The sequence below is a fragment of the Pimephales promelas genome, chromosome 7 (genome assembly GCF_988280905.1).
Source record: "Pimephales promelas chromosome 7, fPimPro1.hap1.1, whole genome shotgun sequence".
Classification (NCBI taxonomy): Eukaryota; Metazoa; Chordata; class Actinopteri; order Cypriniformes; family Leuciscidae; genus Pimephales; species Pimephales promelas.
The window spans coordinates 33,400,439-33,415,039 of NC_142775.1; the positions used below are offsets into that span (position 1 = coordinate 33,400,439).

General features: G+C 38.1%; 1 protein-coding gene across 17 annotated transcripts in view; it reads left to right on the forward strand.

Moving 5' to 3' along the window:
* Nucleotides 1-12,404, forward strand: part of mycbp2 (MYC binding protein 2) — an 88,578-nt gene extending 76,174 nt beyond the window's left edge. For all 17 annotated transcript variants that reach the window (XM_039683385.2, XM_039683388.2, XM_039683392.2 and 14 more), the window contains 17 exons: nt 444-683; nt 1,113-1,202; nt 1,319-1,399; nt 2,078-2,344; nt 2,431-2,714; nt 3,346-3,442; nt 3,632-3,751; nt 4,738-4,839; nt 4,957-5,085; nt 5,351-5,483; nt 6,334-6,437; nt 6,534-6,722; nt 6,800-6,907; nt 7,908-8,117; nt 8,471-8,578; nt 9,369-9,534; nt 11,574-12,404. In XM_039683385.2, coding sequence (XP_039539319.2) covers nt 444-683; nt 1,113-1,202; nt 1,319-1,399; nt 2,078-2,344; nt 2,431-2,714; nt 3,346-3,442; nt 3,632-3,751; nt 4,738-4,839; nt 4,957-5,085; nt 5,351-5,483; nt 6,334-6,437; nt 6,534-6,722; nt 6,800-6,907; nt 7,908-8,117; nt 8,471-8,578; nt 9,369-9,534; nt 11,574-11,689 — 2,544 coding nt within the window. In that variant the 3' untranslated portion in view covers nt 11,690-12,404. The remainder of the gene's footprint in view (nt 1-443; nt 684-1,112; nt 1,203-1,318; nt 1,400-2,077; nt 2,345-2,430; nt 2,715-3,345; nt 3,443-3,631; nt 3,752-4,737; nt 4,840-4,956; nt 5,086-5,350; nt 5,484-6,333; nt 6,438-6,533; nt 6,723-6,799; nt 6,908-7,907; nt 8,118-8,470; nt 8,579-9,368; nt 9,535-11,573) is intronic.
* Nucleotides 12,405-14,601: the final 2,197 nt, after the last annotated feature.

Genomic DNA, 14,601 nt, shown 5'->3' on the forward strand with positions numbered 1-14,601 from the left:
ATAAATTAAATTAAGAACGCCTGAGGTAGATTTTCATTATGCAATTACTATTGTTAAATACAATGTATATTATTATATTTAGAAATACATTTACAAGTGCATTGTTTCAGCATTTATATTTACTGGGGTAATGATTTTAAAATAGAGAAGCAATTAGGACACAATACCATATTTTCTTATTAGTCAAAATGAATGTTTTTACAATTTTGGTAAATGAGAGAAAAATGTGTTAAAACAACCTCTTGTCTCTACTTCTGCAATCTGCATGTCAAGTTAATTTAATTTTGAGTTAAAATAGACAGTTAAACTCATAGTCTTGTGGTTGAGGAGCTACAAGGCAACAGCCAAAATGTCTACATGGAAATGTAGATCACCAGACCAGCGTCTGGGTCATCTAAGGGTCTTGTGGGACATTTCACTGAATGGTCTTTTTGTTGTCTCAGATTGACTTAGACTCTAGGCACATAGGCTGGGTGACCAGCGAGCTGCCTGGAGGGGACCACCATGTGATCAAGATCGAGCTTAAGGGTCCTGAGAACACACTTAGGGTTCGGCAGGTCAAAGTGCTTGGCTGGAAAGAGGGTGATAGCATCAAGATTGCTGGGCAGATATCAGCCAGTGTAGCCCAGCAGAAAAACTGTGAAGCTGAGACGCTGCGTGTCTTCCGCCTTATTACATCACAGGTAAGCCCACAACCCTCACAGGGACCTAAACCTGTACCCGGAATACTTGACAGGATACCTGACCCGTTATACAACAGCAGCACTTATTTAATTCTGTATCTGCGACTTGACCCGTTTGACATAAAGACCTGCTAAACGCATTGTAAATATATACCTTTGACATACTTCAGAGCATAAACCTAAATATACAGCAGAGTGTTTGAAAACCATCTCAAACGGGTCACTAAGGCTGTTTTCACACAAATCGCTGTATACCACTATACTAGAGACATTGATTTCACATCAAACACTTTTGTGTGAAAAAAATAAAAATAATATATATATATATATATATTTTTTTTTTTTTTTTTGCATTTCAAACACTCATTTTTGGATATTGTTTAAAGGGAAGGCAAATAGTATAATAGTCATGTTTATGTGTTTGTGTAGGTATTTGGAAAACTAATTTGTGGGGATGCAGAACCAACACCAGAACAAGAAGAGAAGAACCTGCTGTCCTCTCCTGAGGGTGAAGACAAGGTCAGTACCAGCATCTGTCGTGTTTGGTGGCTCCTTACAATCATTGCTTAATGTCATATCAAGTGTTGAAGCATGAGATGAAATTGGTAAATTGTGTTGAAATGTTTCGTGTACAGGCTCCATCTGATGCAGACTTGAAGGAACACATGGTTGGCATTATTTTCAGCAGGAGTAAACTGACCAACCTTCAGAAACAGGTAAACACCATTAAAACTACTCTAGGCTTTCCAGAAAACCTAGTGAGCTGCCTAAAAATCCAGATGGTGTTGAATAAAAATATACTAGTAGTTGTTTCCAAAAATATAAAAATACATTGTTTCATCTGATGAAAAATCGATTGTTTAGACCCTATTTATGATTTATTAGAGTATTGCATTATTTGTTTAGCCACATGCTAAAGCAGCGTTTTCACTGTCTCCGGCATTCGTATAAGATTGCCGCATTTCACCCCCAGTGGCAGTCGCATGGAACTGTCAAACTGGTCGTGAAGCAGCAGTTACCTACTTCGTATTCATCGTGGTAAAATGAATGAATAATGAATGTATGAAAATATCCACACAAAACAAGTATGTTTGAAAGAAAAGCAAGTGGTTTTTCTAGGGCTAAATTTCTAGTGCTAAATGATAATAAGTATTTAACAATTTTAAATTAATTATTTCAGACAGAATTATTCATAACTTCCCAATTTAAAGTAGTAGTTTGTTTTTAGTATTATCATTTAGTAGATGGTAGTTTGATGATATGCGTTTACCAGCCATATCGAAAGTGCATTATCCAACTCCTGAAACGAACTCCAAACAAACTTAGTTTTCCCCTGATTTAGTTTGAAATGTCTCATCAGTTCGTAATTTGATTTCACTTTTTGCCTCCCTTAGGTATGTGCCCATATCGTCCAGGCCATCCGTATGGAGGCCACGCGTGTGCGGGAGGAATGGGAGCACGCCATCTCCAGCAAAGAGAACGCAAACTCTCAGCCCAGCGATGATGACGCCTCCTCTGATGCGTACTGCTTTGAGCTGTTGTCTATGGTTCTGGCATTGAGTGGATCTAACGTTGGCCGACAGTATCTAGCCCAGCAGCTCACCCTACTGCAGGACCTCTTTTCCCTACTTCACACTGCCTCGCCACGTGTCCAGAGACAGGTTTGTGAACGCTTCATGAAACACAAGTCTTAAAATTAACTTTCTAGTATCAGGATCTGATGTGCAACACTGTACTTGCCATGCAGGTGACGTCCCTGCTCAGACGCGTTCTTCCTGAGGTCACTCCCATGCGCTTGGCCAGCGTCATTGGCGTAAAGGCGCTACCACCAGCAGACATCAGTGACATCATCCACTCCACTGAGAAGGGTGATTGGACCAAACTGGGCATATTAGATATGTTTTTGGGCTGCATCGCCAAGGCCCTCACTGTGCAGCTCAAGGCGAAGGGCACCACTATAGGTGGCACAGCTGGCATGGCAGCAGGCAAAGGGGTCACTACAGTCACCCTGCCCATGATCTTCAACTCAAGGTCAGCTGGCTTGCAATTGGCCATTTTAGAATTGTTTAAAATACTTCATGAAATTTAAGTGGGATTAATCACGTTGTGCATTTTAAAGAGGTAGTTCACCCAAAAAATGTAACTTCTGTCTTCATTTACTCACCCTCATGTCGTTCCAAACCCATAAGACTTTCAAAAAACAAATTAAGATTTTTTTTTAATGAAACCTGAGAGATTTCTGACCCCTCAATTGAAAGTTTGTTGCACCAAAACTTTGACGCTTCAAAAAGTTCATAAAGAGATTGTCGTGACACACAGGAAAAAACTTTGGTTGGTTCTTTGGTTCTCGCACATTATTTGAGCTTCCAGCGTTACTATATTTGATGTGCATTTGATTTGATAAAAGCCCAAATTAAACTTGTTCATTATATAAAGCAATCATGTCTCTTCAGAAGGTTTAGATGTGGTTAGATGATTTATATGGATTATTTGTATGATGTCTTCATGACTTTAGTGTCAAAGGTTTTGGGGTAATTGACTTTCAGTAGATTTTAATTTGATTAAAAATACCTTCATTGTGACAAATATTTTTAGCTGGCCACTCTAGTTGTTTTTATTATTAATATGTATATTTAATAACCTTTTATTGGTGTTTGTGCAGCTACATACGCCGTGGATTGAGTCACTGGTGGATGAAGGGCTCCACTCCACCCCAGATCGCTGAGATTATCATTAAACTAGTCAAAGACATGGCTGCCGTGAGTAGTAATCGCCCGTCTAATCCTGAACACCATTTTCATGTTAATATGCAGCAGATTTGCTGTTCAGCTGCATGTTTATGAATGATATAATATATAATCTTCCACTGCTTAACTTCATCTCCTGCAGATGTGTTTAATGCCTTTGCAGAAATGGTCCTTCATCATTTAAGTGTCTTTTTACCCCAGGGACACCTCTCGGATGCCTGGTCCAGGGTGACTAAGAATGCTATTGCTGAGACCATCATTGCTCTCACTAAGATGGAAGAGGAGCATCGCTCTCCAGTGCGCTGCATTGCCACCACTCGGGTACGACTCCACTGCACTCACTCTGTCACAACTGAACAGTTGCAAACTAGGTCAGTATTACCAGAGACAATTTATATAGAGACGTGCCACTTCCTCAATCCTCAATGCAACTATGTAGGGACAACCCAACGCCAAAGATGGCGGTTGTACGCACATGTCCCGCCCCTCTCGCTGGAAAGCCAATCGTCTGCTTTTAACAGTCAGGCCGGGAAGCATTTAAGCCTATCGTCTGGTTCCACTGACGCATGCGCACAGTTGAGGTTTGCAACAGTGGAGACGAAAACCCTTCCGCATGCGTAGTTAACGTATAACGTTAACGTGTTTTAAACCTTATTTTGGGGCAAAATCATCAAACTTTTTCGCGATTTTTATCATATTTTACTGCTGTTTCTATACAAGCAGTTTTTATGTCCCAGTGACCAGTGAAACTGCACTTCTGACTCCCTGCCCATTCATTTAGATAGGAGATTGGTCTTGCTAGTCTGAAATAGCTGCCCAGAGGCATTGCCAAGATGGTGGCCGAGTGGCCTAAAAGGACTTTGGGTATTACTCAGGATCCTTCAGTTACAGTTGTCAGATACAGATCAACCACAGGATGAAATGCAACATTCCTAAAACAAATAATTACTTTTATTATATAGATGAATATGAACAGGTCCAAAGTCATTGAAAACCTGGAAACATCATGAAATTTTGTTTTTATTTCAAGTCAAGTCACCTTCATTTATATGCCGGTAACAAGACACCGTTCTACCAGAAAACCCTTGTGATTTCAGCTCGACATCAAAACACCTCAAAACATTATTCCAACTAAAAATATTACACATGAATAACCTTTTTAAATATATTAAAAATAAATATATTAAAATAAATTTACTCCTTATCCAGGACTGGAAATGACTTTAAAAGTCTTGGAAATTCACTGGGGAATATGTGTTTGAAAGACTTCTATATACAATTAAAATTGTTCTGCTTCCTCTCTTTAGCTGTGGCTCGCATTGGCCTCTCTGTGTGTTCTGGACCAGGACCACGTGGACCGACTGTCTTCAGGTCGTTGGATGGGCAAAGATGGGCAGCAGAAGCAGATGGTAAGGCGCATTGGGATAAATAGGCCTCTGGGATGCTAAACAGCACAATCAAGTTAATTACAGTCCTTCAGCCAAGAATGAGCTCTTTATCTCTTCACCCTGACTTTTATTTCCCAGCCCATGTGTGATAATCATGACGACGGAGAGACGGCAGCCATCATTCTGTGTAATGCATGTGGAAACCTGTGCACGGACTGTGACCGGTTCCTCCATCTCCACCGGCGCACACGTTCCCACCAGAGACAGGTGAACCCCGAGCGCTCATCAGTGTCAGTTTTTCTAAACAAGGGTTTAGAAGAATCGTGTAGTTGCTGGCTGGTTGTTCAATTGACATCATGTTGTAATTCTATAATTATAATAAATGGTGCTTTAAAAAATATGGTATAATAATGATACAGGTATACGAGCAAAAATAGGTGCTTTTATAAATGTACTGCAGGAATTGAAAAAATGGAGTTGGAATTAGAAATAGGATGTTTTTAAATTTCTTTTAACACAATGTCTTGTGCAGGTCTTTAAGGAGGAGGAGGAAGCCATTAAAGTGGACCTACATGAAGGTTGCGGTAGAACCAAACTCTTTTGGCTCATGGCATTGGCTGATTCCAAGACCATGAAGGCCATGGTGGAGTTTCGTGAACACACAGGTGACTTTTCTTCATTTTGTAATCATGTTTAATAATCTAGAGAAAAGATGGGACATGTTGAGGAGAAGATGGGAAATGTTGCAAACTGGACTCAAACTTTGTCAGTACTGCGGCGTTCGTTTTTATTAAGAGACCATATTTGCAGTCTGAATTGATTTTCTCAGAGCTTTATTTTCCAACATAGCGTTCGTTTAAAATTTAATATATAAAAATATAAATACATTATATTAATTATAAAATTAAGTTTATCATCATAAATGTATCATAATGTATGAAATGTATCATAAATGTATCAAATGTATCATAATGTCCATTTGAATCAAGTATATAAATTCACAGTTAGAGCAATTATGGCTGTTACCTATGAAATAAATTAATCATACACAAAAGTAGTTATTGATGTACAAGATATAATAAGATATAATTACATATACAAGATATAATTTTCTTCATATCGAGTGTTTTCATAGCTGTTTTCTTTTATTTATTTATTTAATACTAATCACTTTATATTACCTGCACAGTCAACAGCACTCACCACTGAGACTGTAAATACAGACATCTTAAGAGTGTCTACAGAGGCACTTAACCCATCACGACATAAGCCAACAACAGGATGTTAATACATGTTACATGTTAGATAACAGATCAAATCCGAGCAATTCACATCAGGGGTGCTTTGCCCCCACAATTGAATTATTTGGGGCATTTTTGTCACTTTTGCATAATTTCTGACCCTGACCGTTAACTGTTAGGCCTCAGCTGTGATGAATCCTAATTCTTTTTTTATTTGACTAGTGGCTTATTTGACTAGTTATAGCTAAAATGGTATCATTGTAATGTCCCTCAGGTAAACCAGCTTCCAGTAGTTCAGACGCCTGCCGCTTCTGCGGCACCAGGAACGGCACAGAGCTGTCCGCTGTAGGAAGTGTATGTTCAGACCAAGACTGTCAGGTATTTGCTCAAAATGTTGAATTGATATTCTTTGTTTACACTGTTAAATGTTTTACTGGAATTAAGTGATCTTACATTGTGCATATTTGTGTGTAGGAGTATGCTAAACTGGCCTGCAGTAAGACTCATCCGTGTGGCCACCCGTGTGGAGGGGTCAAAAATGAAGAGCTGTGTCTTCCCTGCCTACATGGCTGTTTCAAAACTGAAGCCTCTCTGAAACAGGATGCTGATGATATGTGCATGATTTGCTTCACTGAGGCTCTGTCTGCTGCCCCAGCAATCCAGGTACAACAGAATAATGCTTACATACATACACACACACACACAGGAGATCAGCGTGTAATTATTTGGGTTGTTTTCAGCTGGACTGCAGTCACGTGTTTCATCTTCAGTGCACAAGAAGGGTTCTGGAGAACCGCTGGCTTGGGCCTAGGATAACCTTCGGGTTCATGTCTTGCCCTATTTGTAAGGTAAATAAGCTTGTCTGGACTCGCTTTAGGAGAGTTAAAGGTAGGGCTGAAAGATTAATTGGAATAAAACCGAAATTGCAATATGGCTTAGTGCGATTATAAAATGACAAAGACCGTGAAAAAAAAATCATATGCGCCTTGCGTTTTAGAGTGAAGTGGGCCACTGTGTTCATTTACTCGTGTGAAGCTCATGATCCGAAGTTTTCATTGGAAATCCAATGTGCGCTAACCATCTTCCCAAACGTGTAGTGAGAAGCGCTTAGGAAGGAGAAAGGCTATAAAGGACTGCTCACAGTTTTCTGCCAAAAAAGCTTGAAGGTTTAACATTTTTAAATGAAGAATTTAAGACATAAATATTAGTATAGTAATTTAACAGTTGTACTGTAAAATATAGTCGTTTTCTCAAATACCTTACTATATATATTTTGGATTTTACAGTGAAATTACTACAATAGTATTGTTTCTTATAGAAATGCACCACACCAGTTTTTCCAGATTGAGACAGATACCAATACTTTAATTTTTGGTACTCACCAATACCAAGTTCTGATACCTGTATTTTTTATTGCATTTGTTAAAAAAAACAACAAAAAAAGTCAAATATAATTTAGGTACAATAAAACAATATCGGAAATATCTCAATTAGATTTTCCCCCAAATCTTACAGTTCAAGGGATAATTCATCTAGAAAAGTGAAAATTCTGTTCCAAACTATGACTGATTTTCTTCATAGAATGGGAAATTTTGAAGTATGTTGGCATAAATGATGAGGAAGTGACTTTGAAGTAACTGATGGCAGTTTGGGGTGAACTATTCCTTTAATGACTCTGGCATCAAAACCAACCAAATCATCATCATGTTCATGTTCTCTGCAAAATCAAAATCATGTTTTCTGCAAGAACCAAAGCCAAAACTCTATCAGCTAGACATTGTTCATGACATCCAATGCTTAATGTCCCATTTATTTATTTATCCCGGTGCTGTTTTTTTTTCTTTTAAGAACAAAATAAACCACTCTGTCCTAAAAGACCTGCTGGACCCAATCAAAGAGCTGTATGAGGATGTGAGGAGAAAGGCTTTAATGAGACTGGAGTACGAAGGACTACACAAGAGTGAAGCCATCACAATGTCTGGAGCTCGATTCCACAACAACCCAGCTGGATTTGCCATGAACAGATATGCTTACTACGTTTGCTTCAAATGCAAAAAGGTTAGATCCTTTAGTGTATTGTTTGCAAATCTTCAGTGGAACACAAACGTGTTTTCAAGAATCTTCCTGCTATATAGTGCCTGAGGAAACCTTCAGAAGAAAGAAAGCATTTCCCGTTCTCCAGAAAGAAAATAATTGGGTTGAATGAACTGTCCCTTTAGAGATGTCTCTGTTTACTTTGAATCGAATGAAAAAACGTGGTTGATAAAAAAGATGAAGCTCAGTTCACTCCTGTGGAGGAAGAGCTATTTGTTTGGCATGACAGGCGTATCATAATCTGTTTAGAAGACATTGCTGTAATGAAGCTGTTTCTCCAGCTGTTGTGCTAACAGTGGAAATTCTTACTCATCCAGGCCTATTTTGGGGGAGAAGCTCGCTGTGATGCTGAAGCAGGACAAGGTGATGATTATGATCCCCGTGAGCTCATCTGTGGAGCGTGCTCAGATGTGTCCAGAGCACAGGTCAGTGGGACAACAGTGGGTTTCGGGGTGGGGAGTGAAGCACATTTCATTTGTGTGCCTGAAAACAATAGAGTGCTGCAGGAATGAACCCCAATACCCAGAAATTCTTCTATAAGAAAAAATCTGGTTCTGTCGTTTTGAAGTCAATGGGTTTTTAATGGGTTTTTGGTTAAATGCTTGAAATAAGGTCTGTGTTGAACTTAAATATGTGGTATTACTGGTGTATTTTATGTCATAGAATGACTTTTTGCAGAAAACAAGCTCAATATTTCAATGGAAATATCATTTTTGCTTTTGGCATACAAAAAAATCCCTGCAGCACTTGTGTTATACATTGGCCAGTGATTTGTTATTGTATTGCATGAGGTCCGCACACCCAAATAATTTAGTTTTTACTTTTAAATGTTTTAACAATTTAAATGTTTACATGGGTGATCATCATGGCTGCACTGTTTTCAATCAACTTGAGGGTTTTTCAAAGGTCATTGGTGAATCTCATGAAACCATTTAAGAACATGTATTTCACATTAAAATAATTACAAAGAAAAAATATATATTACATTTTTAATCTTACTGTTTTAAATTATTAAAATTAATAACAGTTAAGTACATTTCTCCCCCAAATTTTCATCACTATAATGCTTTTTGCATTACAAAAGTGCTGTAAGGTGAAAGTAAGGTGTTTTCAATACTTTATGGCTAATCATAGCAAAACAGAGAAAGACGGTGGTTGTAAGGTATGTGCTTATTTGGTATGAGTTTGTTTAGGCCTTTTTTCTCTTTGTTGTAGATGTGCTCTAAACATGGGACAGATTTCCTGGAGTACAAATGCCGTTACTGTTGCTCTGTGGCCGTGTTCTTCTGCTTTGGGACGACACATTTTTGCAACGCCTGTCATGATGATTTCCAGAGGATGACCAGTGTCCCAAAAGAAGAGTTGCCCCATTGTCCTGCTGGTAAAACGCTTTGTCAACATTTTAAAGGAATATTTGCCTGTTTTTAGCTGAAAACCGTGGTCTTTGGTGATTCATATAATGCAAGTCAATGGCTGCCGTCACTTTGAGAGTCATCAAAAACATATAAAAGCGAAACAAAAAGAATACTCATGTCTCTGATGATTCATTGAGGTCTTTTTATAGCTACTGCAACTGAATTTGATTGTATTGTTCCCTTTTACTCATTTTCTAGAAGGTAATACCAAACAAAACGTTCAGCCCTTTATATACTCCAACAAAATAGTCCCAATAATGGAAGTCCATGAATGGGCTCATAGGCCTCAACGCATCAGTAATAAGTAATACCACAAATAATACTCATCAGTCTGATGAATCGGTCCTTTTTCTGCCTTGTGCAGTCAGCAAACCGAAAGTCCAGATGGAAAAATCAAATGTCCCCAAAAGGAGAATTAGTATGAACTGCTGGTCCCACACAAACACAGGAAAAATTGATCCTCAGAGTATAGTCTAAAAAAAAGCCTATTTTCATAGATCATTTTTGGACCAATGCTCTTGAGTTAAAGTAGCAAAGGCACCCCCTCACCAGTGTTGGGTAAGTTACTCTAAAAAAGTAATTAATTACTAGTTACTAATTACCTCTTCAACCGTGTAATTAGATTACTGTACTAATTACGCTCTATAAAAAGTATTTAATTACTTTTAATTACTTTCAAAATCCCATATCAATCTCAACCAGCTGAATAATACAAGGATAGACATCAATCTGTTTTAATTCTTTCAAATAAATAGTATAAGATTGCATGAATTATCCTTAAACAGACCAAGGTGGAGAAGGTTACATTATAAAAACATACTTTTTAACATCAGACAATACATTTTGATGTTAAACCCACTATTGTTTTATGTCTGATTTCATGACATTTCTCACTTTTTTCATACATATTTTACAATAATTCATACGAACTTGTACGAGTGCGATTTAGACACCTTTAGATTGATCTATACACAGTATTTACAGTACCTCAATTACATCAGAAGTAACTGTAATTAAATTACAGATAAATGAAGAGTAATCCCTTACTTTATATTTTCAAGGGAAAAGTAATTAAATTACAGTAACTAATTACTTAGTAATTAGTTACACCCAACACTGCCCCTCACACACACACAAACCTCTTCAAAATGGCCACCCTTCCCTTTTTTAAGTGTGGCCCATCATAATTAGTCCTTAGAAACCAACAAAAGTCCCTCTAATTCCCCCTCAAACAAAAAACAAATGCTCAAAATCAACATAATCTATATGCCAATGAAAAATAAATAAATAAAAATGTAGATATGGCACATTTACTACTTAATTTATTTATTTATTTTTTACTTAAGTGAGCATTGTGCAGGGAACGATGCTCACTTAAGTTTACTGTGGCAGTGTCACATTATGAAGGTAACATTATTTACAGCATTATTACCTGTAATCCAAAGCCTTGGCAAACAGTCTTGAGACCATTTGCAGAGGCTGAGGATTACAGGTAATGATGTTTCAGTTTCTTTTGCAGAAGATCGTTGTTAAAAGCGCTATATAAATGAGGATGACTTGACTTGATGTTCGTTTCGCTTTGCTTTATAAGACCTTAAATGAATCGTCAGGAGCCATAGGTATTAATTTTATTTTGCTTGTATATGTTTTTGGGGTGGCTTTTTGACTTTCAAAGTGACGGTCACCATTGACTTGCGTTATTTAAATCCCCAAGGACAACAGTTTCAGCTGAAAAATCGTCTTTACTGTTTAACTGAAAGAAAAAAAGACACTTTCGAGTCTTGAGGATGAGTAAATTAACAGCAATTTTTCTTTTTTTGGGTGAACTATCCCTTCAATAAAAACTTCCCACCACCATTTTTGGTTTGTTTGAAACTCATGTGTCATCCTTCTCTTGTTGAATAAGCCTTTGTTCTATTACAGGCCGCTTTCAGTTATTGAAAGTTTAGCCAACAAATTGGCAAGACAGCATTTTGACTTTCTTTCATTCCTCCCTCCCTCACAGGACCAAAAGGAAAACAGTTGGAAGGAAGCGAGTGTCCCCTGCATGTGGTACATCCTCCCACCGGAGAGGAGTTTGCGCTGGGCTGCGGTGTGTGTAGAAATGCCCATACCTTTTAAACGCCATGGTCCTGTAATGATCTCGCTCTATATAGATATATTCACCCTCCTGTGGCGGCTGACTCCCTCTTCAGCACAGCCTGAGAGCAGATACTAACCGGATGTCCCCTACTGAGGGCACTGGGACTGGCCGCCGTGCTCCAGGGTGCATCCTCTCTTTCTTTAAGACACTGAAGAACGGAAAAAAAGAACAAAAAAAAAAATCAACCGTTGTGACGTGTTTGCATGCAGCCGTTGTAACCCTGCGGCTTGTATAAACGTTGCACACCTCCTGACCACTGAAGTCTAACAACGTATGGAGGATTTTGAAGCGAATTGGAGACCACCATGGATGGGCCATGATTTAAGCTTCTCAAAATACAAATTAAAGATTCTATTGTTGTATGTTAACTATGTTTTCGTAATCCTGTACAGTATTCCTTCACTTTGGAGTGCATCATGGTTTGACGGCTAAAGATTCAAATGCTATAAGAGGACTTTAGAATGTTACGCTGGAGGAAAATAGTGTACGATTTATCTAATCTTGTATATAATGACAGTAACCCTTCATATGTGTATTCCGATGTTGCTACTCGACACTTCAGTTTTCTTTGATATTCTGGGTTATGTTTTGAGCCAGAACTTTTAATGAAGTGCAATACTGGGTGTGCCTCCTCGCAGATGTAAACATATGGAATGTATGTCAATAAAGCCACTGTACATTTTTATACAGTGATACACAGGCTCTTGTGTTTTCCCCCCCGGCAAGTACAATATCATTTCTGTAGTCAGAATTTTATCGAGGGGCTTATTGTCTGCGGTGTCTGCCCTTATGTCTAAATGACGTGGTATAAAACCATTTTTCTGTTGTTTTAATTAAAAACAAAAGGTGAGTATGTTCTGCTTTTGTATTGTAAGAACATCTTTGGGGCCAGTCTTCACACCAAATCGAAGAAACGCGAGGCTAAACGAGATATATTACAAATTGTGGCTATTTAGTGGTTGTTTTGGAGGCATATAGGAAGGAATGTTTGGGGGGTGGGGGTGATAAACAGCTGCTGTAAAAGACAAAAAATGCAACTTGTGAATATGCTTTGTATTATTATCTGTGGATGGAGCTGGATGGTAATAATAAACCGGGTTCTCTGTTCAGCAAGGTACATTACAAAAGGAGTGTCGAGTGCTTTTTTCCACATCTTATTCATTCATGAAATATGAGCGTCGTTTCCGATGATGTTCGTCTAAAGATATGATTTCCTGAAATACTTGCGAGGTTGTATAAGATTTTGTTGTGTAAATGTAGGTTAATCATAAATATGCCACGTCAGAGCAGTTTGCCGTCGGCTCTGTGTGGTACCTGTGCTGTATCTGAAAAAGATGCAAGAAATGCATCAATGCATGCAAAATCCGTCCGTCCGTTCAGAAGTGGAAGCAGCGATCTTGAGGTTAGAGGAGTGTCTAACCAGGAGTGGGACTGTAGAGACAGATAGCGAGGAAATATACAAGTGTATTACAAGTGGTTTATTATAAATGAATGTAAATTGCATTTTCGTCGTTTACTCTCTGTTTGAAGGTGTGAAAATGTGTTGGTTGAGTAATGCACATTGAGCAGGGGTAAGCGCAAGCTAATTTGACACTACAGTACTTGACTACTTTGGTCTGGTTTAGTTACTGCCGTTCAGAATATTCTGGATTTTTGTCAGTAGACTGATCGTTTCCCATGAACCTGAATATACCTTTTTTAAGTCCTGGGAAATTTGGTTCATGTTGGCTAAATAAAAGATTCGCTGAACAGTATAGCCTACCTTGACTGCACCTTGTATTTTCAAATTTTTACATATCATGATTACACATTATTTAAGGGGTAAATATCTTATCTCAACATTATTTTTCCCCTAGCTATAATAATTGTATCTTGTTTATTGGTAAAATAATTTTGATTAGTTTTGAAGTGGCAGTGATTTGCAGCTGGTAATGGATTGTAAAGAGGTTATATTGAGTAGATAGTGGCTTAATTAAAAAGAATTTAACAAATGAACGTGAACTGGTTCATTTTTAGACATGTGAACTTAGTTCATTTAAAAAAAATGAATTATTAACATGAACTAGTTCATTATCATCTGTGTGAACTGAACTTTGAGCTAGTTATTTTTAAGTATGAACTGGCACACTGGTGAGGTGATTTTCAAACTGTAGTCTTAAAGTCCCCGTGAACCGGAAGTTGCAAACGACTTTTCTCCAGTGCTGTGACGTATTTCCAAGTGAAACGGAATATTGAACAGAGGGCAGGGTTTGACTCTAGCGCTCCTCCTCTCCATCTCTCGCTCATAGCAAACTAACGGTTTGAGGGGAGTGGTTAAGCGTTTCCCCACCCAAACTGTGAAACCTACGTCATCAGAAAAAGAAACCGTTCCAGACCGGAAGTAACTTTTCAGATTTTGATTAAAGATTACGAAGGTAAAACATTTTTTAAATATATTTTTACTTGCACGGATTAATTGTTCACCACAAGACTAGTAATATGCGCTAACAAAGAAAATAGGTTCAATTTTGATTTCATGGGGACTTTAAATGTAAAAACAAAAAAAAAAGTAGTATGTTTAAAAAAATAGTCTAACATTGGAATTATCAACAACGTTTGAATATAGGGTAGTAAACAATATAATATAACAACAAAAATATTAGCAACCTTTTTTTCAGAGTCTATAAAAGTATAATGGTGTAGTCGGCGTTTTTGTTATTGTCACGTGGTACGTGTCACTTTTCTCCGCTGGCTCGACAGTCAGCGGGGGTGGGTTGTTCATCTTTCTGGGCCGCCGTGCGCCCCCTAAAGGAAGAACTGTTTGACTACAGCACAGCAGCCGCGCCGCCCAATGCTATTCTCTCTCACACTCGACAACAAGTTACAACATCGCCATTTTCAGCGTTGAGAG